The 25,800-nt window shown below is 37.9% G+C and overlaps 1 protein-coding gene across 4 annotated transcripts in view; it reads left to right on the forward strand.

The window, feature by feature from the left end:
* Positions 1-25,800, forward strand: part of REV1 (REV1, DNA directed polymerase) — a 70,813-nt gene that overhangs the window by 13,607 nt on the left and 31,406 nt on the right. The window contains exons 3-9 of one of the 4 annotated variants that reach the window (XM_019523984.1): positions 2,429-2,561; positions 3,975-4,143; positions 11,233-11,385; positions 13,626-14,344; positions 18,310-18,393; positions 20,389-20,505; positions 24,981-25,110. In XM_019523984.1, coding sequence (XP_019379529.1) covers positions 2,429-2,561; positions 3,975-4,143; positions 11,233-11,385; positions 13,626-14,344; positions 18,310-18,393; positions 20,389-20,505; positions 24,981-25,110 — 1,505 coding nt within the window. Of the gene's footprint in view, positions 1-2,428; positions 2,562-3,974; positions 4,144-11,232; positions 11,386-13,625; positions 14,345-18,285; positions 18,394-20,388; positions 20,506-23,203; positions 23,351-24,980; positions 25,111-25,800 lie in introns of those variants that run through there. The other 3 variants (XM_019523983.1, XM_019523982.1, XM_019523985.1) reach the window with 3 other exon arrangements.

A 25,800-nucleotide genomic window follows, 5' to 3' on the forward strand; every position in this document is an offset into this window, starting at 1 on the left:
GTTTAAATCATTTAATGTTTGGTACAGGATGCCATCCAGCAGGAAAGGACAGTGGTGTGGCAGGGCAGCGGGAGAGAGGCGCAAGGAGGAGGAGTGAGGTGGACTAGTACCATAGCCTATGAGGTTAAAGAGGAAAAGGTGGGGGGAGGGGGATGATAACTCCTCAGTTAACAAATTGGCTACTTGTTTGCAGGTGCTGGTGGGGGAAGGGAGCTTGCCACTACCTCCTCTCTTCCCTGTGTTGGAGCTGCTGTGTTATCAGTTAATCATTTAACTGATATAATTAGAGGAGGTTAAATGGATAATTTTTAAAAATGATACTTACATCCCTAGTTGAAATGTTGGATAGTAAGTGCGAGAGTATACTATATGAATTAATAATTCTTCTCAACTTGAAAGAGGCACAGGCTAAAATTTATTTAAAAAACAATGGATTGACATAGGTGGGTCATCCAGCTTGCAAGAAGCCATGTGATTCAGATCCAGCCTGCAGAATCAAGCCTGTGCTAAAGGAATTAATGTTTGGTCTGTTGCACTCCCCTTCTTCCTGACACCTAGGAGGGGCAATATCTAGACCTATACCACTGACAGGCTTAGAGGTTGATATCTCTTATTGCCTCAGAACAAGAAGTAGAATTTTTGACCTTGGCAAGATTTTCTAGGTCTTTTTGAGTGATTTTTAAGATTATTTTTCTTCTAAATTCTTTAGATATGGGCATAGTCATTTAATTAATCATTGATGATAGGATTGAGTGCATGCTTAAGAAATTTGTGGATGACAACAAGTTGGGTGAAGTTGCAGACTCTCTGGGAGCAAGGTTGGAATCCAGAATGACCAGGATAAACTGAGAAAATGGTTACACAATCAGATGAGATTCAACAAGGACAAATGCAGAGTCCTGCACTTGGGACACAATAACTGCATGCATGAATACAGACTGGGGAATGGTTAGGTAGGCTGCAGTGCTGCAGAGAAGGACCCTGGGGATTACAGTAGGCCATAAGCTGAATATGAGCCAACATTGTGCTCCTGTTGCAAAAAAACCCAAACAGACCCAAAAACAATAGCATGCTGGGTTATATGAACAGAAGAGTCACTTACAAATCAAAGGAAGCAGTTCTTCTGCTTTGTTCAGCACTGGTAAGGCCTCACCTAGAGTACTGTTTTGGGTCCCATGTTTCAGCAGGATATGGACAGTTTGTAAAGAGACCAATATAGAGGGATAAAAATTATTAAGGACCTAGGAAGCTAGACTTATGAGCACAGGATTAAAGAACTTTGGTTTTATAGTCTGGAGAAGAGAAGATTATGGGGGGATTTGATAACAGTCTTCAAATACTTGAAGAGCAGTTTATAGAGAGGGTAGAAATGTGCTTTTCTCTGTGGCTGTAGAGGACATGACTGGGAGCAGTGGCCTCAAGCTGCAGGGGAGGAAATTTAGGATGGCAATTGGGAGGAGCTTTCTGACTATTAAGGTAGTCAAGCATTGCAACAAGCCACTCAGAGTAGCTGTGGACTTTCTGTCCGTGGAAATTTTCAAGAGCAGGTTGGACAGCCAGTTGCCTGGAACGATGTCATCCAGGATGATGTTGCTTTGAGCAGGAGGTAGAACTAGGTGACCTTCTGAGGTCCCTTCCAGGTCTACTTTCCTGTGTTCCTAATAAAGGCCTTGTTTATCCTATGTAGTTTCACCAGCAGACCTGAAACTGAGCCTGTGCACATGCATGGTTGTTCTGCGATGCCTTTCTCTGCCAGCAGCATACCCTCCTCTTTTCTCCAAGAAAAAGATGGCTTCTACTGGCTCCTGCAGTCTCTTTAATAGCTGTTGCTTTCCAGAATATATTTTGTGCCTTGCTAACAAGGCTGACAAACTCAAGTTGAGCTGAATCTTTGATGTCTTCTCTAATAAGGCTGCCATCTAGCATTAGAGTATCTTCTGGCAGAAGTTCTCCTTCCCATGTAAACAAGGCCTAAGGAACCTTCGTTATACAAGTCTGTACCATAGGACTATTTATCTCTATGTAGGAAAAGAGAATACATGGAGGTCTTTGGGTTGAGTCTGCCTTGCCATTGGAACACATAGACCCACAATTATTGTAGGTACTCACTTTGTTTCACTTTATTAATTTGGCTGTACCTGTATTAGTCATTTGAACAATAAGAATATAAAAGAGAGCCCTGCTACCTGGCTAGCACAGTATTAATGTTTTATTGGCAGGAGTTAAAAATGGGAGGCTTTAATCATGATTGGAAAAAGCTGCGTGTGAATTTTGCAAGGGCTCCAAACAGATTTCAGGAAGGAATACCAAATGTATACTCACTATTTTTTAAGAAAATATGAAAATGACTCTACTCTTTTAAAAATTAACTTGGGCATAAAAAGTGAAAATCAACAATTTTATATTTAACTATTTATTTCAAACATAGGGAGGGTACATGTCTGCAAAGGTCAAGAAACTAGAGGACCAGTTCTGTTCAGATGCAGTTATTCAGCAGCAAAAGGATGGAACTTCAACTAGTATCTTTAGTGGAGTTGCCATCTATGTCAATGGCTTTACAGGTGGGTTTTTCTGTTCTTAAATGGCAGAGTTGATTTACTATTTACATTAATACCTATGTGTGTTAAGTGATGTAAGCAGGGTTTTTTGGAAATGTGAGCCTTATAGCTGAATAAGAATCCATAGTGGTATGAGTCAAGTTGCTTTGAGATTTATGCTTGAAGTTCAAGCAAGTTTCTATGCAGAGTCATCTTTCCAGTGAGTCACAAGTGATGCATAACCATTTTGATTGAAATTTTATATTCTTGGGTCACAGAATACAAGTGGGGTTTTTCCCCCCAGAAATTTTTGCAGTTTGTTCTTACAGCTTGAGTTACCAGATTATTCATACTGAGATAATATATTTGCACTTAATTCAGCTAGTTTAATTAACAAAGTTCAAAACTAGATGTATTAATCATGTTAGGGTTAATTATTTTGTCTACTTAGAATAACAGATGTATTAAATTGATATGTATCAGCTATCAAATCAGAAAGGTTCCTGCCATAAGAGATTGCTCCCCCACTTCCCTATCTTCCAATCAACTGACTTGTGGGATGGCAGAGGAATAGCATTCTCCTTGGGGTCTAGGAGGTCTGCATCCCTGAGTACGTCTGTCTCCCATCCTGTGCACTCCTACAGGGTGACCCAGAGGGGTGAATGGAGCGGGGGGGGGCTTTTCTCCTGTGGTGAGAACCCTCCCAGAGCCCTGGATACCCCTCAGTCTATGTACTCTTCTGGATCATCACAGACAGAAACACAGGGTAGGAGGCAGATGCACCCAAGGCTGGAGCTTGGTGTATTGTGAGGGGAAATACATGATGATTGCTGTGGGCAGGTGTTACATTTGGTTCTTTTGCAAGAGAATTCTCCCTTTCAATGACAACAGTCTCTTCTGTCCTGTACTAACTTGAATGGCTCTACACGTCTCAGGTGTTGGAAATACCCAAATCTCCCATAGTCTTCTGTTCTACTTCCCTTCCTCTCCCTCAGTTTATAGGCAAGTAATTTCTCTTTCTTCCTGCAGTTAAAACTGTTTTCAGCCAAGGCCATGCACAGCATTTTGCTTGTCATTTTCTATACGCTAAGCAAAAGATGTGTAGAAAATTAACCTTGTGGCATGTTGTGTCTCAGTGCTTTTAAATGAGCAGTCCCGTTTGTGAAATGATCCCTTCATAGATTCAAAAATATTGGGGGGAAAAAAACATTTCAGAGTAATCACTTCCATAAATAACAATTTGCCTACATTTCTGTGGTTTTGTTTACATGTTTTGAAAAAATTATTTGGCTATCCTAAGTTAATAGATTTCAGAAAATAAAATGGTTCTCCATTTTTTCATTTGTGATGTTGGATTTCTAAACATCAGTTGTTAGTGAACTTAACATACAAATGCAGAAATACATTGCATATAGTTATTTTTGATTAATCTCACAGAGCCTTCAGCTGATGAATTAAGGAGGCTAATGATGTTGCACGGAGGCCAGTATCATGTGTACTATTCCAGATCCAAAACAACGCACATCATTGCCACCAATCTTCCAAATGCCAAAATAAAAGAACTGAAAGGGGAAAAAGTGGTTCGACCAGAATGGATCATCGAAAGGTAAATTTAAACAGACTGTTAACCTGGCACTTGGTGGGTTTCAAAGAAACTTTCTAGAAAAACTACTTTTTGTTGCAGATGCAACAAGTATATAGTTTTACATATGTTTATGTTGAAGTTACCATATGGAATAGATACTTGTCTGTAAAATGGAGATAATGCTATTTCAGTTCTGTAAGGTTACATGCCCAAAAACCACACAAGATATCTCAGACATAGCAGGAATGTAGGGCTTTGAGTCTCGGGTCTCTTGAGACTATCGTAGTTAAGTAGGATACTGTATTTCTGATGAGGGTTTTAAACCTTTCTGCTTTAGTGCTAGCCAGTAACTGTTGGGTGTAAAGAAGAAACTCACCCAGTTGGTAAGTTATTCTGTGATTGTCCGCTACTAGGTTTTCAAGAGCTTCCTTTAAGTATCTGGTATTGAGCATAGAGGTCAGTAGTAAATTAGTTCAGTAGTTCTCAGTCTTTTTGGATTCGAGACACCTTTCCACAACTCTTGTGAACTGGGTGGTGCCCAGTTGAAAAAAAAACTAATTTATGTGTTACAGTGCTTACCTCCCATATGCAGAGGGGTCAAGCAGTGGGGTTGGGCACTCAGGGAAGGACAAGCCTGAGCCTGTGTTTACCTGCTTATCCCTTACACCTTACTTATCTTCTCACACCTCAGAACAACCTTCAAAAGATCTGGCACCATCCTTGCTTGAGAATCATTGGTCTGATCCAGTCTGGCACTTGCTTCTTTTGTTTCTGTGCCACTTCAGGTACTATGCTCACAGTTGGTCTTCCCTTTCTGCAGACCTGAAATCTATAGGAATGTTGCTCTCCTTTAAGGATTGGAAGAGATCTGTTGTTCAGCAAGGGAAAGGGTCAGTTGTGAAAGCATTCTGCTTGATTGGAGCATACATGTCAACATCCTGCGTTCCCTCGCAGTTGAGGATGATTGTCTTCCATGATTGTCTTATCTATGGTTCCAAAGATGATGAGGCCAATCTGGGATTGACAGACTCTGCTCTAACTTGGGCACATGTTTCCATGTGGAGTAGGTGACCCTGGATTCTTGATTCAGTCCATGACATGCTGTTTCTGCTGCTCCTGCTTTTCTGTCTCTTGTTGTCATAAGAGTCCAAAGTACTGAAATCCTTGCAGCAGACTCTTCCTCTTTTTGTGGGGGGAAGCAGTCCTGGGCAAGAAATGGTTTCTAAGGTATGGGAAATAGTTAGCATTCTCCAGATTCTCACCTTGAATCTGAATTACCAGAGCTGGAGACTGCTCATTAAGAGCTTGTTGATGGAGGACCTTAGTCTTCTGAATGTTAAGTGTCAGTCACATTTTCTTGTATGACTTGGTAAAAACGTCAACAATTGCCTGAAGGTCTACTGCCAAGTGAGCACAGACTACAGTATCATCAGTATACCAGAGCTCAATGATTGAGGTCAGGGTGATCTTGGTTTTGGCTCTGAGTCAGCTGAGATTAAACAGCTTACCATTCATTTGGTAGTTTAGCTCCACTCCTGCTGGAAGCTTGTTCATGGTCAGATGTAGCATTGCAGTAAGGAGTATTGAGAAGAAGGTTGGAACAATGATGCAGCTTTGCTTAACTCCCATTAACTACCATATCCTCTTGCCTTTCAAGCCTCATAAGGGAGTCCTCGTGGGAGTACAGAAATCCAGTCTCCCTTCCCACAAACACTTCCTTATACTTCCCCAGGCAGTGGATCTTCAGGGGGCAAATAAATCTTTTCTTTCCATCTCTGACTCAATCAGATGTGAAGGAAGTTTGCTGTCAAGAGGGATCTCCCAGTTGCTGGGGTGTTGATTCGTTTGTTTTCCAGGCCCTGTGTAGGTATTTCTAGACAGTGAAGAATGCTTTTATTGCTCCCTTTTGTGTGGAACTTTGTTGCAGGAAACAGAGCGATGAAGGAAATCTTTACTCCCTTGGATTCACTCTCTGGGATCTGTAAGCAGTAGGACCATGGGAATGAGAGAGGAAAACCAGTTCCTTCTGCTGCTTTTTAGCCCTTTTGCCGATTTTCATGGGTGAGGGGAGCTCACTCTTCCTTATCCTGCCACCCTATGAAGTTTTTTTAACCAACTGCTGTCTGCTCAATTTATTTTGGTCTCACTGGGCTACAAGCCTTGTTTGGTTTGTTGTAACGCTGAAAAAACAATTAAATCTTGTTGAGGCTCATAGGTGGAGGGAGTCCTCCCCACATAGGATCCACAGAATATGAGACACACACTTCTTTGGAAATTAAAAAAAACAAACAAACCATCCTCTGTATTCCCGAGATTCCTCCTTTTGGGTGAAAAGGAGGGGTTGGCAGTGCCTTGGATGGTAGTAGAATGGTTTCCATTTCCCATTTCCACCTTTTCATTGACGTTAAGATGAAAGCTGCAACTCTGTGTACATTGTAAAAACAGTAAAGACAGCCAGTTGGACTGTACAAGAGGTTCTCCAGTGTGATCATCTTATTTATTTGGGTTTTTTTTCACCTCACTGAAACTGTGAACTCAAGACAGGGTGATAGAAGGCAGTTGATTAGCAGCATATTTTGTGTCCATTGGATAAATGTGGGGGATGTCTCATCAACTTCTTCAGTTTTAGTGTCCTCTCTTCGGGGAGGATATTGAAAAATGTAGAGAGGATACAGAAAAGAATCACAAAAAATGACTAGAAGATGGGAGAAAATGTCTTTGGCAAGAGTTGTGAAGAGTTTGGTTTTTAGTTGTGCAAGTAGTTTTCTAAGCAGAAAATACCAGGTTCTTTAATCTAGCAGAAACACTAGCAAGAACCAATGGTTGAAAGCTGAAGATACTCTAATTCAATTTATAGGCAAGATGTCTAACATTTCCCTGTATAAGATCCTATGTGCAATGTCTTAGCTAGCTTGGGAGAAATTTGTGCAATGCATTTCAGGGTTCCAGTTATGCTGATCAGCCCTGTTGATGTCAGCGTGTTGGAATTTGTTTTGTTTTTAAACCCTGCGGATCCAAATTGAGCTGAAAACTTAATGATATTCTTTTAAGAATTCAGAATTAGTAAATATTAAGAGCAAGGTTGCAATGCAATCTTAATTCCTTTCTCTGAGCATATTCATTATGATGTAGTCTAATTATATGATTAGAAACCATTTTTCCGTAGGACAGGTGCCTTATTCACTGAATGCCAGAGTTAGGCGTACTGGGCTCTTCTGGATTTCTGTTTTTAGAATCAGTTGGCTACCAGTAGCCATTTGGATCGAGGGCTCCACAGTCCTGAGCCAGGCCAGACTAATCCGTAGCCAGACTTAAGCTCAGCATTCTGAGGACATTGGATCTCTTCATCTCCACCAAAGAAACAACCTATTTCTGAAGACTAGATACTTGCCAATATGCTACACATTTTTTTTTTTTTTTAAATTGTCAAGAAGTTCCAATAGTCAGTCTGGTGTGATGCACCTCATTTCCATGGAGAAACTTGGCTTCTGATTTGTAATTAAGCACAGAATAAAATATTTGTATAAATAAAATGTGATGTACAGTCAAACCAATACATCTTTTGGAGGAGATTGAATATGTTGGAAAAATATCACTTCTTTGAAGAATCGTATGGCAAATGCTAATGCTGACAGCATAATTTACTTGAATTTTCAGAAGACTCCTCAACTGTTAAGGAAAATAATCATGTGGTAAAGGAACTGTTTTGTCATGATTAAGCATTATAAAATGGTGAACTTGAACAGATGGTCTTTATATTAAAGAATAGTTAATAGTAGTTTGAAAATAGGTATTGGTACCGGACCAGAACTGTTACATAGTGTATTAAAATTTGATCCTTTGAGGCAACCAGGCATTCTAGTGGGAATCGAGGATGCAGTTTGTTGAAAAATCAGGCTCTTAATTGGAGAAGAAAGTCGGTAGCAAGTTGAAGTTTGGTAACTTAATTGTTTAGATTAGTAAATTCTTTGGAGATATGAAGCAGTCCAAGTACAAGGTCCCTGGGCTACAGGGAATAAAGAAAGGCATCATAGCAGATAAAATTTAAAGTTTAAAACGTAAAATAATGCACATGAGCAGAATCCATGAAAATATACCAGTATTTGAAGGAAATTCGTTGTTTGTGGCACAAAGATGTGGAACTTGGAGAATAGTGCAAATTTATTTTACAAACAATTTTTGTTTGAAGGTTGAATCTTCATTTGGAAGATGTATCATCAGAAGTAGTATAAAGGTGCAGGTTTAAAATGTTTTAAATGTGAAGAGATTTTTTTTTTCCCCTGGAAATAAAACGAATCATGGCATCAGAGCTGGTTATAATGTTGAAAATTGATTGCATTTTTTTTATTCAAGTTTGTTAATAAGAGCAAAGGGAAACTAAAAGTTAAAGAGAACTCCGTTTTGGATTCTCACTTAATGCTGTTCACTTCTTGCCCCAGAGAGTTTGTTGTTGTAAGTGAATGAAATGTCTTTACTTCTTCTACTGCCCTTCTCTCCTCTACAGTACTAAAGGAAAGGTTGACATCGTCCCTAAGCTGATATGATTTTGATGACATTGTGCAAAGTTAATTTAGAAATAATAACATGAAATATGTTTTATGAAGCATATAACCAAATTCTTTGCTCCAGGTGGTCATTGAAGCCCTGTCTACATTTGGAGTTTAAGGAGTTGTAGCTTAACACAGTTTGAAACTAGCATGAACTATTGTAGAAATTTAGAATTTATCCATAAGGGTTTGACCGATACAACTACTCCAGTAGCTGAAATCTCAGTATAAACAAGTTCTCAATTAAGTTTGAATCTGAAACTGGTAGAATAATTTTTAGACATTATCTATTGTGGGTTATGTAGTGATAAGGAGAAAATTATTTTAGGACTAAATGTCCTATTGCTGCATCACTACTTTCCCTACTTGAGAGGCTTACAGTTTTACTTGTGTTATTTTAATTTTCTAGGGTAATTTGTAATCTTCATAAAGAAATGTCATTTAGAGTGTATGAATATTTCAATGTTTAATTGAGCTGTTGTCAGAACTTTCCTGTTATAACTGTTGTAATTATAGCATTCCCACAAGAAGCCTTACTAGTTCTCTAAATAAATGCTAACTAGTTAGTTTTAAATAATTGGGTAACATGATCTTCCTCTAATTAAAGGAGGAACATAGAGATGAGCTGTGAAAAGTTTGGTTTAAATTACTTGCTTAGCTTCCTTAATTGCAGTGTGACAGCCAATAGGGGCTTTTGTTCTGTTGTCACATCCCTCTATAGAGTAGAAGTTTGAGCTGTAGAAGAAACAAAACAGATCTTAAGAAAAAAGCATGGTATAGACAAAGTGTTATCTTTTGCATTTGAGAGCTTGTTTAACTTTATCCCAACTACATAGTTGGTCCAGTAAAGGCTGTCATCCCAAGAAATCCTTGCCTCGCATAATTTCTGGACCATCATATCTCCAACATCACCCTTGCGCTACTATAAATGTCTTCTTTAAAAACTTTGAATTTAATTCCGTGCCCCAAACTATACATAAATATTCTTTCTTTCTCTATAAAACAGACTTGGCTGCTAAAACAACAGCAACACCTACTTTAGAGTTCAGTATGGTATCTCTATGCGTTTAGGATAAAGGGTTGTGGTTGGGCAGGAGCACATCACCAGCAATAACATAAATGCAGAAGGAAAGATGAAAATTTTATTGCTGTATCTTTTCAGGATGATATACTACAGGACTTGAGTTGCCTGAGGAAAACTGCTGATTGTCAAACGCCTGAAAGTATGGTTTTAGCTGCAGGGTGGGTGGAGACAAGGAACAGCAGACATCATACTAAATGGGTTGGGGCAAATCTACATAAGAATGTTTGGATTTTTTTTATCTTTTTAGTGTCTCCACTGGGTTTCCTCATAGTAAAGGTAATTGGGTCCTTAGGATTGGAGAAGTTGAGGATATTCTTCAAGGTGAACCAGATCCTAATGGAACTCTTTTTTTCCTTAGTTTTTACCTGATTTTTGTCTGGAAGGCATCTGTAAGGTGTTTTGATTTAAATGGATCTATCATCAGAGTATTACATTTGTAGAATTTGTGGAGGATCTTGAAAACTGTTATCAAATTACTGCCATTTCATGCAGAGTTTGCACTGGAGAAAGCTAACAGGTTTTACACAGCTAACGCTCATGTGTAAGCATCTCTCATTAAGGTAGTTCTATAGCTCCAGTCATCAGGATTTAAAATAACATCCTACCCTATCCAGACATAACTGGGGGTTTTATAGCTGGATATGAGTCTGAAAGGTTTTTTTTTTATTTGTTTCCATACTATTCTTCAAAGAAATGATATTTTTCCATATTTTTGAGCTGTGTTGTATGTTATCAGTATATTTATACCTATTTGAGATGCTTATTTAAATCCAGTTAATATAAACAAACCATTTTTAATTGAACTGGGATTTTAATAATCTGTTATGTTGTGACTATGCCGTGTTTAAGGTCCAACATTTTTAACTGAATTTGTGTCCATCACATCTATAAGTTACAATGTATTAACTCCTCCTGGTGTCTATTTTAGTTTCTGAATTAGAAGTTACGTATGCATATAAAAAACTGCTCGTGTGTTGCAGTTAAAGCAGTTAAGCAGATTTTTATTGCAACTTCTTTGCTTTCTTTCTATATTGTAGCTGTGAAAAGTGTGTTTAATTGTGGTTCAGGTACACTTAAGCTTTCACATCCTGTGTGCACACTTTCAAGACTCCTTTTTATAATAATTGTTGAATTGTTGACAATTCAGAAAGTACAAACCACATTTATCAATTTATTACTGTCCTGAGTTTATTTTTTTTCTTTTATCAAGCTGCTTACATTAAAAAAAGTAAAATAATATTTCCTCATTCAGGTGCAATGCATTGATTCTTTGTAGATTCAGATTTCACTGTCCAAATATTTCAGTTGTGCTAAAACTAAGGAGAATTAGAAGCATGTATAGCAAGACAGCCAGCTATAATTACAGAAGTATCAGCAACCTAGTATAAATGAAACACTGTTCATCTCAGAAGTGGCTTTTCTGAAGACTTTGAGTAGTAAAATGTTTGTTTGTTTTTGTTTGGGTTTTTTGCTGTTTAGCATAAAAGCTGGACGTCTCCTCTCCCACGTTCCATATCAGCTTTATACCAAGCAGTCAAGTGTTCAGAAAGGTCTCAACTTTAATACCATATGCAAACCTGAAGATGCCATGCCAGGTCCTAGCAATATAGCTAAAGAGCTCAACAACAGGGTGTAAGTATTTCCTATCTGGTAATGTACATTATTCACTTATGTTGTTATGTGTACAACATTTCTGTTTATCCCAAAGCACTTAACGGGGGAGGGTAAGCGTTCACATTTTACAGGTGGGAAGATCTGATGAGGTATATGTGAAACAGTTTGTCTAAAATCAGAGTTGGTTATTGAGGCTATGTCCCTCTGGATAGCCCATCAAGTGGCTTAGCCCCTGGGCCAGGCTTTTAACTGTGCCAGAGGACATAGTAGGTGTAACATGTACTATACGGAAGCAATTGGGTGTGGGACTTGATTTAAGAGAATCTGATCATGGATACTGAAATTTGCTATTTTGTTTTAAAAATAGCAAAATATTGACAGAGATCTGTTGTGGTAGTTGTTGTACAAATGAACAAACAGTTGCCCCAGTTTTAAAAATTAAGATTAAAATGCCACAATGCATAATCAGCATATGGATGTTAGGTAAGAGCTATGAAATTACCAAGTTTCAAGAAAGGATGCAAGTTAATAATAATTAAAAGGCAATAAGCCCTAATCCTGGAAGACTCCATCTATTATTGATAGGAGAGTTTGGAAACAACTTCATCCTCTGGGTATGCTCTTCCATGTGGGTGTGGGGGGAGGGTACCTATTGCATCCTTCTCAGAAGCATCTGGAATTGGCTGCGGTCAGAGAGAGATTATTTGGAAGAGCTCAGCTACTGGTCTGATTTGAAAGGATCATCTCTGTGTACCCAGATGTTTGTTTCCCTCGAGGGAGTGTCTACACATAGGATTGTGTTTGTAGGTGATAGAAAAAACAAATATTCCTACAGAATGCACGTGCTAACCATTTCTTTTACTCTTATGTTCAACTGTAGGGGATTATTTAACTCCACCTTGGATTAATATATTGTATTGGTGGTAATGGGGATGAGAAGAATAATTAGACTTTCATAAATAAGTCTTTCTAATATAACCAGTATCCATTTAAAAACTTACTCTGTGATGACTTCAAATTGGTACCAGTGGGAGAAAGTTTTATAATCTCATAGCTGTTCCAAAATATTGTTGTTCTGTTTTATATAGTTTATAATTACAGTAATCTTAGATGAACTGTTATCAAAGTTAATTGGTTTGTTGGTTTTATTTGCACGTTAGCTAGGTAATTATAACCAACCATTTTTTGTGCATTTGTTTAAATTGCTTTCTTTGGGAGTAGGTAGATTTTCCTGTAAGCTGAGAATCCACTTAGCTCTTAATGTCTAATGTTAATGCCATTTGTGTTGTTGATATGGATCTAGTGTAAACTACTTGAGGTAAAAGTTTTTTGTTTTCACAATATCCAGGTAAAAGTAAATTGCTAATGTGCTTGTGTTACAATACTCATTCTTTTAAATATCACTATGGTGTAGATTCTGTTGTTCATATACACCAGTGAAAATAAATTCATGGATATGTTTGATGTAACCACATGCTTCCTTGGAGTTTAAATTCAACATGCCATACTAAGACCTTTTGCAAAAAGTAGAAATATTTTTTTGGTAAGAGTTTTGTAAGATCTCTGTTTTTCAGGGTGAAAATGTAATTAAAAATAGAAATGAAGTTTTTTTCTTCCAGTAGTTTTGACACTTAGTAATAAAATAAGATCAAGGAATTGTTATATTAAAAAAAGTCAGAATTATTTTAATGCCTGTGCTACTGGGGGTCAGGTTGGGGATCTTATTGGAAATCTAGGGAAGTTCCTTTTATAATAAGAGTTTGAAAAAGGTCATTTTTGATTAAATTCCCACCCACATTTATTCTGTAACAGATCTGTTGAAAGTTGAGTAGAGATATAATGGAGATTGGTAGGACATTCTGAAATCATCGTTCAAACCACTGGATGGTATTATCTTCATCTGCCAAAACAAGGATGACCAACTTGTGGCATGGGCAGTGTATGTGGAAATGTGGCAGATCAGGTGGGAGACAGGCAACACCACTGCAGATAGGGTAGGAAGCAGAACAAAAAGCAGCAGATCAGGCAGGGGAAGGCGACTGAAACAGCACTCGGGCAGAATATGGGGCTGATTTGTAGCATGCCTCTGGAAAGGTTGACTTCTGCTGTCCTAAAAGAACTATCAGAAGTTTGCATCTGACTATTAAAAATGCTTAATTTTTGTTTTCTGTATAGATTGATATTTATAATGACTTGCTAATGACTTCAAATCTTTGTTTAGGTAAAATTATTAAATACTATTTTCTTGCTTGTTTTAGAAACCATTTAATAAAAAAGTGTGAGACTGAAAATGACATCAAAGGCAATGGAATTGATAGCTGGAATGAAGAGGAGGAGGAAGATGGTAAAGATTTGGGAACTGTGGAATTGGAACAGGTCTTTCCTGTGAGGACACACAATGGAGTTCAGCATCACAGAGACAGCACTGCCATTTTTAATGGACACACCCTCAATTCTACCAGTGCCTTAAAGACACAGGATTGCTTGGTGCCCTCTGGCAACAGTGTTGCAAGCAGGTTCTCTCCAGGCCCCCTGCAGGAGGAGGGGAAGACTGAAAAAGGCATCATTGACTTCAGAGACTGCACTATGCAGCAGTTGCAGCAAAGCAACAAAAACACAGATCTTTTATGGAATCCACATAGGACTATGAGTAATTCATTCTCATCTTCATCTTTGCACAGTAATACTAAATTAAATGGTGCTCACCACTCCACTGTTCAGGGGCCTTCAAGCACAAAAAGCACTTCTTCAGTACCTACTCCTAGCAAGGCAGCTTCATCACCAGTGTCCAAACCTTCAGACTGCAATTTTATTTCTGACTTTTACTCTCGTTCAAGACTGCATCACATATCCACATGGAAGAGTGAATTGACAGAGTTTGTCAACAACCTGCAGAGAAAAAACAATGGTGTCTTTCCAGGAAGTGAAAAGTTAAAAAAATTGAAAACAGGCAGGTCTGCACTTAAAACTGATACAGGTAGATACTTGTTTAAAATGACTTATTTAACTGGGTTCCCTTGTTTTCACATTAAGCATCTGATCAATCTTAAACACAATAGCTTTCGTTGTTAAGAAGGCTCCCAGGCAATATGGGATAGCAGCATGGTTATGAGGAGTCAAATACCTGCTTTTTGCAGCTTTTATTATTAAAATTAAATGCCCCTTAATATGACACTCATTTCAACAGATTTATTTCTGCAGAATTTTAATTTTTTAGATACTGCCAAGCAATTTCAAGATTTTGAGGGGAAAAATGATTTTGAGTTGTGTACATGCAAGATTTTTTTTTTGAGATTTTAAAGGGCCAAATACAAAGTGTCTTACTGCTCTCTATTAGTTCCAAGTGAAAATTTTCCAAGATGAGCAGTATATGGAAATGTACTAAGGTCAAAATGAGTCTGTTAGCTAGAATACTTCTGGATCTCTTTGCGTTAGAAGGGGTCTTGTACAATAATTCTCCATGTCTTGGCACTAAACGGTAATTGTCTCTGGAAGTATTGCACTGCCAAACTGAAAATACTTGTGTAAATATTTGTGTAATGAGTGGGATTTTAATATTTAAGTATAGTAGTGAATTATATATTTTATGTCCTTGACAATATCTCCTGCGATAGGGGTCTCCCACTTTGATGTGGCTGGAGGTTGCACTTCGCGCAGTCTGCACACTCTGGGGACAGCCTCCACTCTTCACCCTTGCACATGTGCTATGTCACTAGTGCATGGATGCCCCAGTTTATTCCCTGCTGCACAGCTGCTGGAGAAGCTACTTCCGGGTCCTGCAGGCTGCCAGTTGGACAGCCCTGTCTTAGAAGTTTAAGCACTATTCAACCTGTTTGACTTTTTGTGAGTCTGCCTTCTACTAGAGAGTCTTGCTTCTTTAAGTTGTCAGTGTCCTCTTATATATCCCTTTTTTGTACAAGTAGGGTAAACATAATAATTTTCTTTAAAAAGACTACAGGTAATGAATGATTGACTGTCTTGAAATAGGGCATTAAAAATGAAGCGTTTTGGTCATTTATGTGACATACTTTTTCGCTATGGAATTCTAGGCATTGTACACACGTGTGATTTGCCCCAGTTACAGTTGTGACCAGCAAATAATATTGGTTCAAACGTCTGGTAATATTTATTAAAAATCACAACTTGATCTAGTGCAGCTTATCTTTGCTTCAAGCATAGGTAAACTGCATCTTGTATATTACATTTTAAAGCTGTTTTGCTTGTCTGTGCTAGATGCTTCATAAAATATAGCAATGTCAGTAACCATAAAATGCTAACTGACCAGAGGTTTTCAAATCACTTGACATGTGTGGTGTGAACTGAGGAAAAAAACTGAAAGTGATGTTAAAAAAAATTGTTTTCTGATTTGTGCACAAAACCCAGAGAGTACTCCAACATAGTTTGAATTGTAACATAGTGAATATTAAGACCTACTGTATTTACTTGAGTATAAGATGAGGGTTTTCCCCCTAGTCAACATGGGGGGGAGGAAAGGAGTGGGTGAAGCCCCTTGTCTGGCATTCACATGCAAGAAAACCTCACAAAAATATCATTTAACTGCTGCCAAAAGCAGTATGCACTCAGTAATGGCAACCAACTACCAAGTTGATTTAAATGCAGCCAACACTGAACATGTCTATAAAACACATAGACCTTATGGGGCAAACATACTAATAGCAACCTAACACAAGAATAGGTTAGTGTAACCCAGCTGAATAAGGTTTATGGTAGTGGTCATTGCGCTCAGTCCGCTTCAGTGCCAACTCTTTTCAAGTCAGGGTGAGCCACTACATTGAATACATTTTTGCTTCCTCTTCACTCCCACAACTGAGCTGTGCCTTTCTTTCCCATTTCTAATGAGTCCTGATTTTTAACTGGCCTTAAATGCCTGGTAGATGTCATTGAATGGGGCCCCAAACAGCTTACCCAGAATCTATCTGTCACCCCCTCTCTCAGCTTGTTGTATATGAGTACTTGTGGCCCTGTACTCCTTGAAGTGGAGCCAGACCAAGTTGCCCTGCACCATATCTGTATATACATTTTTGGAGGATCCCAGGACTTGTGACAAGAACACCTGTTTCCAGTCATGAGCAGGGTGGCTAATTATCACATTGTTTTGTGGTGTTGTTGTTGTTGTTGGGGAGAGAGTACACACATCTGAAGTACCCACATACTGAACAGTGCAGATCTATGAGGAAAATCATGAGCCTTTTGGGTTTGGACTAATGACACTAAGATGTGGGGAGAAGTGAGCACGCTAGAAGAGAGGGACAGGCTACAACTAGATCTTGACAGGTTACAAAGGTTGACAGATGAGAATAGGATGGGTTTCAATATGAACAAGTGCAAGGTGTTGCATCTGGGGAGGAAGAACCAGCAGCATACCTACAGGCTGGGGAACTCCCTTCTCGTCAGCACAGAGGCAGAGAAAGATCTTGGAATCACTATTGACTCCAAGATGAACATGGGCTGCCAATGTGGGGACGCGGTCAAGAAGGCTAACCACACTTTGTCATGCATCCATAGATGCATCACGAGCAGGTCCAAGGAGGTGATCCTCCTCCTCTATGCGACATTGGTCACGCCACAGTTGGAGTACTGCATCCAGTTCTGGGCACCGCACTTCAGGAGGGATGTGGACAGCATTGAGAGGGTCTAGAGGAGGGCCACTCACATGATTAGGGGGCAGCAGGGCAGGCCCTATGAGGAGAGGCTACAATACCTGAACCTGTTCAGCCTCCACAAAAGAAGGCTGAGAGGGGATCTGGTGGCTGCCTATAAACTTGCCAAGGGGGACCAGCAGGCATTGGGAGAGTCCCTGTTTCCCCGAGCACTACCAGGGGTAACAAGGAACAATGGCCATAAGTTGACTGAGAGTAGATTCAGGGTAGATATCAGGAGGCACTACTTTATAGTCAGGGCGGCTAGGAGCTGGAACTGACTTCCAAGGGAAGTGGTGCTCGCCCCTACCTTCGGGGTCTTCAAAAGGAGGCTTGGCCCCAGCATCCTTTCCTGCCCATGGCAGGGAGTTGCACTAGATGATCTGCTTAGTTCCCTTACGACCCTACCAACTATGAAACTATAATGTTATGAATAGTTTGTACTATATACAAGTATGTACAAAAGTGCTGCTTAAAACTGTGTTTATGGAGTACCCAAGCTAAAACTTGCAGCAGTTTCAAAAGAGGTAAACAGTTCTGGATGAACTAAGTCTATGGGTAACTAATAATTTCTCAAATGCAGGTTATTACAGGTATGTTTATTTCTAGGTCAGTGTTTTCAAATTTGCTTCTCACTTCCATATGCTTAGGGAGAGCAGGGTCTGACAGTAATGAGGGCAGGATAAAGAAACTGGGGGTGGGGGAGGGGGGCAGAGGGCAAGGGTGCTGCTACCTGACCTCCCCACCCCCAACTTGTTTTCCCTGCTGTAGCAGTAAGAGGGGGACAAATTCAAGGCAGACCTCCAATAATTAGTTTCTATAACTGGAAACTTATAACACATTTATAAATCATAGAGGTAGTCTTACTTTTGAGTGTGGTAGTTATTCATTTATGTTGTTATGTACTGAAAACACTTATCATACCAAGGTAATAAATATTAATTTGGGAAACAAAATGGGTAATAAGAGGTGTAATACTTCACTTTGGTAGATGTGTCACTTTGTCTTTAAACTTACCAGGCTATTGTTTGCTTCTGTATTGCATTTGATATTCTGTAGTGTATTGCACTTCTTCACTTCTCCCTTTAAACGATTCTAATAATGAACTTTTGGTAGAGGTAGTAACAGGAACTTCTTTTCGTTGCTTTTCTTGTTTTGGAGTTGGAAACATTTTACTATCAGTCTTTGACTCATATGAATGCTGTAAAATATGTAAATTTTAGGGATCAAGTTTTCTATTAATATGTCTTCATACTAGGTAATGTGTCTGTCTTGAATTCAGCCAAGCCACAGAGCTGTATAATGCACGTGGATATGGATTGCTTCTTTGTATCCGTGGGTATCCGAAATAGGCCAGATCTCAAAGGTCAGTATACTTTGTTTTTCTTTTTTTCTTTTTTAATGTCACGAGTTGCATGTTCAAGACATGAAAATATGCTAGCTAACAAGTAAAATTTTGTAAGTGTCTGCTTCTAGTAACTTAGCCTGTTAAGAGCATTACTCTCATATTGCCGGTTCTTATTTCTCAGTGTCCTGCAGTCAAGTTTTCCTTGCTATCTCATTTCCAGTGTTTAAGTCCAGTGTAAGAATGTAGACTCAAATGGTGTCTCTCCAGTCTCAGCAGCCTGGTAAAGTGAGAAGTTGAAGACTGGATATTCTCACTCGCTCCAAAACAACCAAGGGAGGTCTTGGCTTTATCTGAGCACAGCTTAGAAGCATTGGAAGTGACTTGCCTTTTATTAGTATTCATCAGCAACCTTAATTCTGGTACAGTAGACAGTTATCATCAGTATCTTATATAAACATTTGCTGGAAAACACAAGCATTTTGGGAATTGTTTAATCTTTGTGCAGGTGAGGAGTGATTTAATTGGTTGCAGACACCACAGCTTGTATAGCTTGTGCTGAGTCACTGTGGAAAAACAGCGTGGTTATATTACTCTTGGAACTGTCACAGAGTGTACAGTCTATTTTTGGCTGCAGCAAAAGTTATGTTTCTTTTACCCATTTGTAAAGTGGGGGGAATGTCTCCTAAAAGCAAGGCCTCGTATCCTTGCCCTTCACTGTAAAGACCGTCAACTTTCTAGTCCAGCGCATCTTCCTTTCAGTCAAATATATTGTGATACTGTGCTCATGTATTGTGTGAGCTCTTGATCTGTGCTTACAACATAGGATATGCTGTGAGATTGGGGAATGTGCTCTGTGCATCTGGCTTGTAGAGAGCTCTGTACTTGTGATGACATGTTAAAGGGTCAATGGAGCTATTTGGTATGCTTGGTGTAGATATTCAGCAAGTTCTGCAGTGCAGGTGGTGAGTTTTGAGGCTTTCAAGTCTTTAAGTCTGTATTTTCTTAAGGATAAATTAGTACGTCACAAACACTTAAGCCAGGTACAGACATTACACTTTAACAGTATACATAATGAGAAACCCATCTATACCTGTAACAGAACAGAAGCTCAGCACAGAAAACCAGTCTATACCTCTAATGGAACAGACATTCACTGTACACAGACTGGTTTAAAAATGGCAGAACCTGGTCTAAGATTTGCCCCCCCACCCAAAGGGAAAATGTGTGTTCTGTTTGCTATAAATCTAAATTGCGCTGCTTACAGAAAGCTACGTAACTTTGACCAGTTCCACCTTGGGCTTTTTGAATGTCTGTGGCTAGTCCTATGCAACATTTCTATTCTGTTCCAAAGCATGGAGAGTCTTCTAAAGAAACTGGATTTTTAACATTTTCAAAACTGCCTGTTCTCTGTGTTTGTTAATGGAAGTGGCTGAACTATTTATTCTGAAGCATTTTAAAAATCAGTCTAACAGCAAGAATGGAAAGTATCAGAGAAGATTACAGTGATCAAAGGTTTAGTCTGGTCTCAGCATTCACTTACACTGTTGCAGCATCAAATCCTAAATTACATCAAATTAATAAAATTAATGCAACTCTGCCTACGTATGTTTCTCATTGCCTTACACTTTTTTAGTGTACTTAAATAACAGACATGCTCAACTTCCATAAAATATATGAGAAGCAATGGTTTAAATTGGTGAAATATCAGAATTTTAGTTAAGCTGTTGAACTTGTATGTATTTAAGCAACTGTAGCTGATTTTTCTTTTAACAGTTTCCTCTGCATTTTGTTTTTCCTTTTTGATTACAGTTATGTAACAAATTAAATTAAAATGTTACTCTTGCATGTCACTTTCTTGGCTGCTGCTTGGTTAATGGTGGAAGATTGTATAAACCTAAAAGGAATGTAAAAAATCAAACACTGAGTCTTTAGCACTGTTTGTCTTGGTGTGTTCTAATTTAATAAAATTGAACATTTGTCAATTTCTCAATTAATTTAAATACTTTTCCACAGGAAAACCAGTGGCTGTTACAAGTAACAGAGGTGCAGGAAGGGCATCACTGCGTCCTGGTGCAAACCCACAGCTGGAATGGCAATATTACCAGAACAAGATACTGAATGGCAAAACAGGTACAAATAACAAATCTGATTTCTTAAAACTGCAGTACTACCACAAAAAAGGTAGTTGATATTCCTTCCTGGTGAAAGGCCATTTTTGACAGGACAGTGGTTTCTGTCAATTAGTGTAATATATAGAGTAAATTGCTCCTACAATAATTAGCCATCATTCTGTTACTTTTTGTTGTGGATGAAGGGTGTATTTTTTAAAGTGTGTTGTCTACCTCTTTATTGGAGATGAAATTATAAAGTGTATTGCTACAATGCATGTGTATTTCTTGTTTGAAAAATAAAATAAAGACCTTTTGTGCTATCGTGCACCTGAGTAACTATACATTACCCAAGAACCAGCACAAAATATGACAAATAAATGTTGCTAAAATTACTCATGTCTAAAAGAAGTATAGAAACAGTAGTAGGCTACCAATGATAAAGTCAGTGGTTTAAAAAAATAAATTGAGCAATATGTCTGTGTAGGTAACGTGAGTTACCTTACAATTTTGATTGCTGGAAATTTCCTGAGGACTTTAGCAAGTTCTGTCCCCTCAGTATTGAGATTTGTCTGCCCAAAATCAGGGCATCTGTTATTGCTTATAGAGAATTTCTTATGTTCCTACAGTACAGCAGAAAGATTTTATGTTCTGAAATAGCAGTATATTTGAGTAAACAAAAGGAATGACTATAAAACAGTCATTAAAATTGTGTTACACTGCCTGAAAAGTGTTTAGTGTGAAAAAGTAACTTGCTTGATATGAATGGCAACTTATTTCATATTTATAAACTTAGAAGGAAAAAGTAGTTCTGCTTTTAGTTTATACCACAGCAATTTTCTTGAGTATGAGGTAGAATAGTTCTTCCACAGTTGCATTGTTACTGGAGTGTTAACAGTAAGAACCTAATAAACTATGTAGAGTTTGTAAAACATAGCTCTACAGTAATAGATGCCTGTGTCCTTTTGCTGTAGTCTAGCAGTCTGGGGGAAGAATGTAAAAGTTATGGAATCTATTGTCTTTCCTGCCTTTTTGGGAATCTTTCAGTCCTTTCAGGACATTCAAAACTTAAGTTCTACTTGATTCATAATGCTGTGTCTAAGACTAATTTATAATGGCAGATACTGTTTATGTGGAATTCAGGTTTTTTGTACTATAGTTTGTGAACACTATTTAATAGAGCAGTTTCAAATAGTCACTAACATTTTTTAGGCTGATACGACATTACAATTTAGAGATGTTTTGGAAAGTCAGCTGGTTAGATAAAATCCAGGTAGTGTTGCTGAGAAGAACCTATTCTATGAGAGACCCATTGTATTCTCAGAGTACTGAAAATAACAAGAGAGATTGTTGAATTTGTGCATTAGGTTTGCTGTGTTACAAACTCAGTGCTCCCTATTGTGACAGATTTTTCTGAAAGTCCACATGCTCAGTCCTTTAACTTTGCATCCATCCTCACTGGCTGGTCCATAGGCAGGCAGCTCTTTCTTTCTTGATACGCAATCTGAATGTACAACCTATAGTTTTGGCAAAAGGATTTATTTCCCTAATTCTCTCTTGAGCATCTCTCTCTCTCTAGTTAAAGGTTCATTACATTTTTAAGTCTCTTATTAATTTTGGCTTGATGTATGACACTTATCAACAAATATCAAGAGAGACGACTATTTTCTGCTTGGCTTCTGATAAAAACATAGGTTGTCATCTTTTTCAGGTAGAAAAAGACATGGTTGGCCATGACTTTATACTATTAAATGAAAAGGTGGTATTGGAATTTGTTTAGGCAATTCTAACATTGCAAAATCTTAAAAAGCATACATGGAGCACTTCACAGCATAAACTGTGTTATGGGCCACACATACATATGGTTCAGCAGGCACATAGACCCACATGAAACAAATGTCTGTTTTACAAGCACAAAAAGCCAAATAGTGTGCTGTTGCATATCCCTGACTGCATTACACACATTTTTGTGTAAATAAGAAAGTTGTGGTCCCACTGTTCTTTTAACCTCCCCACATTTTTTATACCCCTGCTCCAGCATTGAACACTTCATTTGTTTGAATTGTTGCTTCATGCTTTCTGAGCTGTTTTCTGATCTTGACTTTTCCGGGACTTACTTTCATTGGAAATAATGTTCCAAATTTAAAGAAAAAAAATACCTGTGAATCACCTAGTTTTGCCAGATACTGAATTCTACTGCTTCAACTACTTTCTTTTTTGCATATTGCTTCTTCAGTGATACTGGTTCCTGCATTTTAGTCTACATTGCTAAACAAATACAGTACTAGAAACAATAGAATCTTGGATCTTTTATGTAATGCTTCCTTTTTCTTTTTTTGGATTCATCCAAAACTGTATAACTTATTTTTAAATTTTGCTATCATTCTCAACCTGTATCTCCAAATTGGAGATACACTTCCTGAGTGGTAGAAATTACCTCTCTGCATAGGTATCTTCTTTAACATTCATATTCACAAGTTAATGGATTAGTATATGCACAAAATTCCTAGGTTGGGGTCTCCTTCCCTACGACGATGTCCAAGATGTGGATGATTTTTATTCTTTTTTTGTCCCTCAACCCCAATATTTCCCATTTTTTCATTCTTAGAGCAGCAGTTTTTTAACCATCATTAGTCACAGATTTATTCTCAGCGATTTCTTTTTCACAGACTTGGGTCCTGGCCTCTGATTTCTCCATCCGTTGCTCCACATTCACCATGTGCCTGTCTAGTTTCCCAGCTTTTGATGAGAGGTTCTCTACCTTGCCTTCCATTGAGGACAATGTATTCTTCTGCATTGCCCTGAATTTCACATGAAGTGACTTCATCAGCTCATGGGGGGATCTGCTCTGCTGCGCTGTGGAAAAGGTCGGCAAGTCCAGTGAAGATAGACAAGATGAAAACAGCATATCAGGCCAGGGCACAGGAAGGCACAATTCTTGTCATTCTGACCTTTATTTGGGGCTTTTATTTTATTTTATTTTTGCTCTGATTTGCAGCTTCAGGTATCTTAGGTAACTTATTGAGCAAATCAGGCTCAATATGTACATGCTCAATATTAATATTTAGGAAATAAAAAGATAAATGAATTAGCAGAAGCTTCATAGAAGGACAGCTGTTCACATAAGCCAGGTTCTACCCCTGCTTACTCATTACAACACACATTCTTTGGCTTGATAACTACTTTTATATGCTCATACCGCCATACTTTTCTTTCACATGCAAATTCTCAGTTTGTTGGTAGTATGTAGCATTACTAGGTTGTGTGGCAAGATGGAAGTATTACTTATTTTTATTACATTATTGTATTGTATAAAATAGACTGCAATACTGAAAACTAAACCTAACTTGTATGTTTTACCCTTCCTTTAAACTAACTTTTCTTGATAGTTCACTACTTGATTGGGGTGGTTGCATCCAGCCAATTTTTCTGGCTGATACACATTTGAGAACCCATGGGTATATATAAAGATGTAAGGATATCACATTGATGTCAGAGTATTAGAACCCAAACAGAATAGGGGAGAGAATGTTTTTACTTGATGCAAGTATGCTGTATCAAGCTTTTCTGTACAAGTGTCTGGTACTCAATTGGCTTCAATGATGCTTTAAATCGCTTCACATTAGTTTGTTCGAAGGAGTTTTAAACAATTAACTAAAGAACTGTATGATCCTTTTGCTAGTAGTTTGAGATTAGAGTATTTGTAGTTGTTTCATTTTGGCCCAGCATAAATTTGTGGTGATATACTATAAAAAGGTTCTTTCAAACCGTAATAGGGGAGTCATTGGAGGTTGGTAATTGAAACTTTTGTCAATTAAGTGTTAGTGAAGTTGCTAGCTGTGGATGTTAGTCTCTAGTAAAGCTTATTTTTTAACTTATCCTAAACTTGAAAGTGTTCTTGGTCTTTTATCTGATGCTTAAACCCTTCTTTTAGTTGTCTAAATTAAGTAATTACTAGAAATTAGAGTTGTAAATGTGAGGTTAAAAATAAGTTACATTTTAGAATGGCTGTTTTAAGTTGAAACTCTATATTCCTGTACTATTATTTTTGAAGGAAGGAAATATTAGTAAAATTTTGTTTATATGACATGGTTGTAGCTTTAAAACTAAAACACTTGAGGATTCTGAATCATTTTTACCACCTTGATAGCTAGTTGAAATTTGTCTCACTGAGAGTATGATTTGACAGAATTCTGAAGGATGATTGGTAATATTGTGGAAAAAGTATGATTATTTCTCAATAGTGCAATAATTCACTCCTTAGATCCTCCCTAGATCTTACCCCTTAATGGTGTGTTCATGTATGGGTGAGTGTGTTTCTTGCTTGTATTTGGTTGACGTAATCACAAGGATGCAAATTATTGTGAAGAGCCTACTCATTAGTTTAGAAACTATGGTAAAAGTATATTATAATTTGTTATGCTTATTTTGTTCGTATGCTTCTTTCAAAACATTAAGACAATAATATAGAAACAATATAAACTATTATTTTTCAAGCAGAAAATAGAGTTCCTGATAAACTGGACTCAACCTGGGGCCATCAAGATTCTGCACAGATGAATGGAGCTGACTCAGATCTCTCTGGTTTGTCAATGGCTGAAATTGCATCTTGTAGTTATGAAGCCAGGTAGGTGGGAATGAGTGTAATGTAATATCTACTTACTTTTCTCATCAATTTCTATTTGATTTACTAACATATAAATCTGTTTCAGAACTTAAACATTAAGTGCTGACCTAAAATGGGGGAAATGGTTACTTTTAGGTTTTTGGGTGTTTTTTTTTTTTAATATTTACAAATTAATCAATACTTCAGTTGGACCAAGAGCACTAAAGAAAATTCTAAGTGCTCCACAGTGCTGTGGTTGATTTTTTTTTATAAGGTTAATTTTTTTTTTTTTCTCTGAATACCAAACAAGTGCTTGGTATTGCTGGAAATTCTGGATCCGGTGAAGCAAAATTTAAGGCCTTTAATCCTCGTAGTCACAAATTCTAATAGTACATGCTTGCGTAATTTATGGACTAGATCCCCTGAATACATTTAAAAGGGACAGCTAAGTGCTAACAGTAGCTTGTTTTAAATAAAGTCTTAAAGGCACAGATAATGATTTCTACTGCAGATAACATCCCTGAGTTAACTACTTACTTCAAAACTTATTCAGAAAACCTTTTTTTCCGTTAAGTTTTGCTTTTGCATTTTAAATTTATTTTATATTCCGCTATGTATTTTTATGAAGTTGTGCCATTATAATAATATAATCTGCATTATATTATACTAGTATAAACATTTTTTTGTGCTCAAGCAAAACTGTATAGTTAG

This window comes from Gavialis gangeticus, unplaced genomic scaffold (genome assembly GCF_001723915.1).
Source record: "Gavialis gangeticus isolate Ggan-Ray unplaced genomic scaffold, GavGan_comp1, whole genome shotgun sequence".
NCBI lineage: Eukaryota > Metazoa > Chordata > Crocodylia > Gavialidae > Gavialis > Gavialis gangeticus.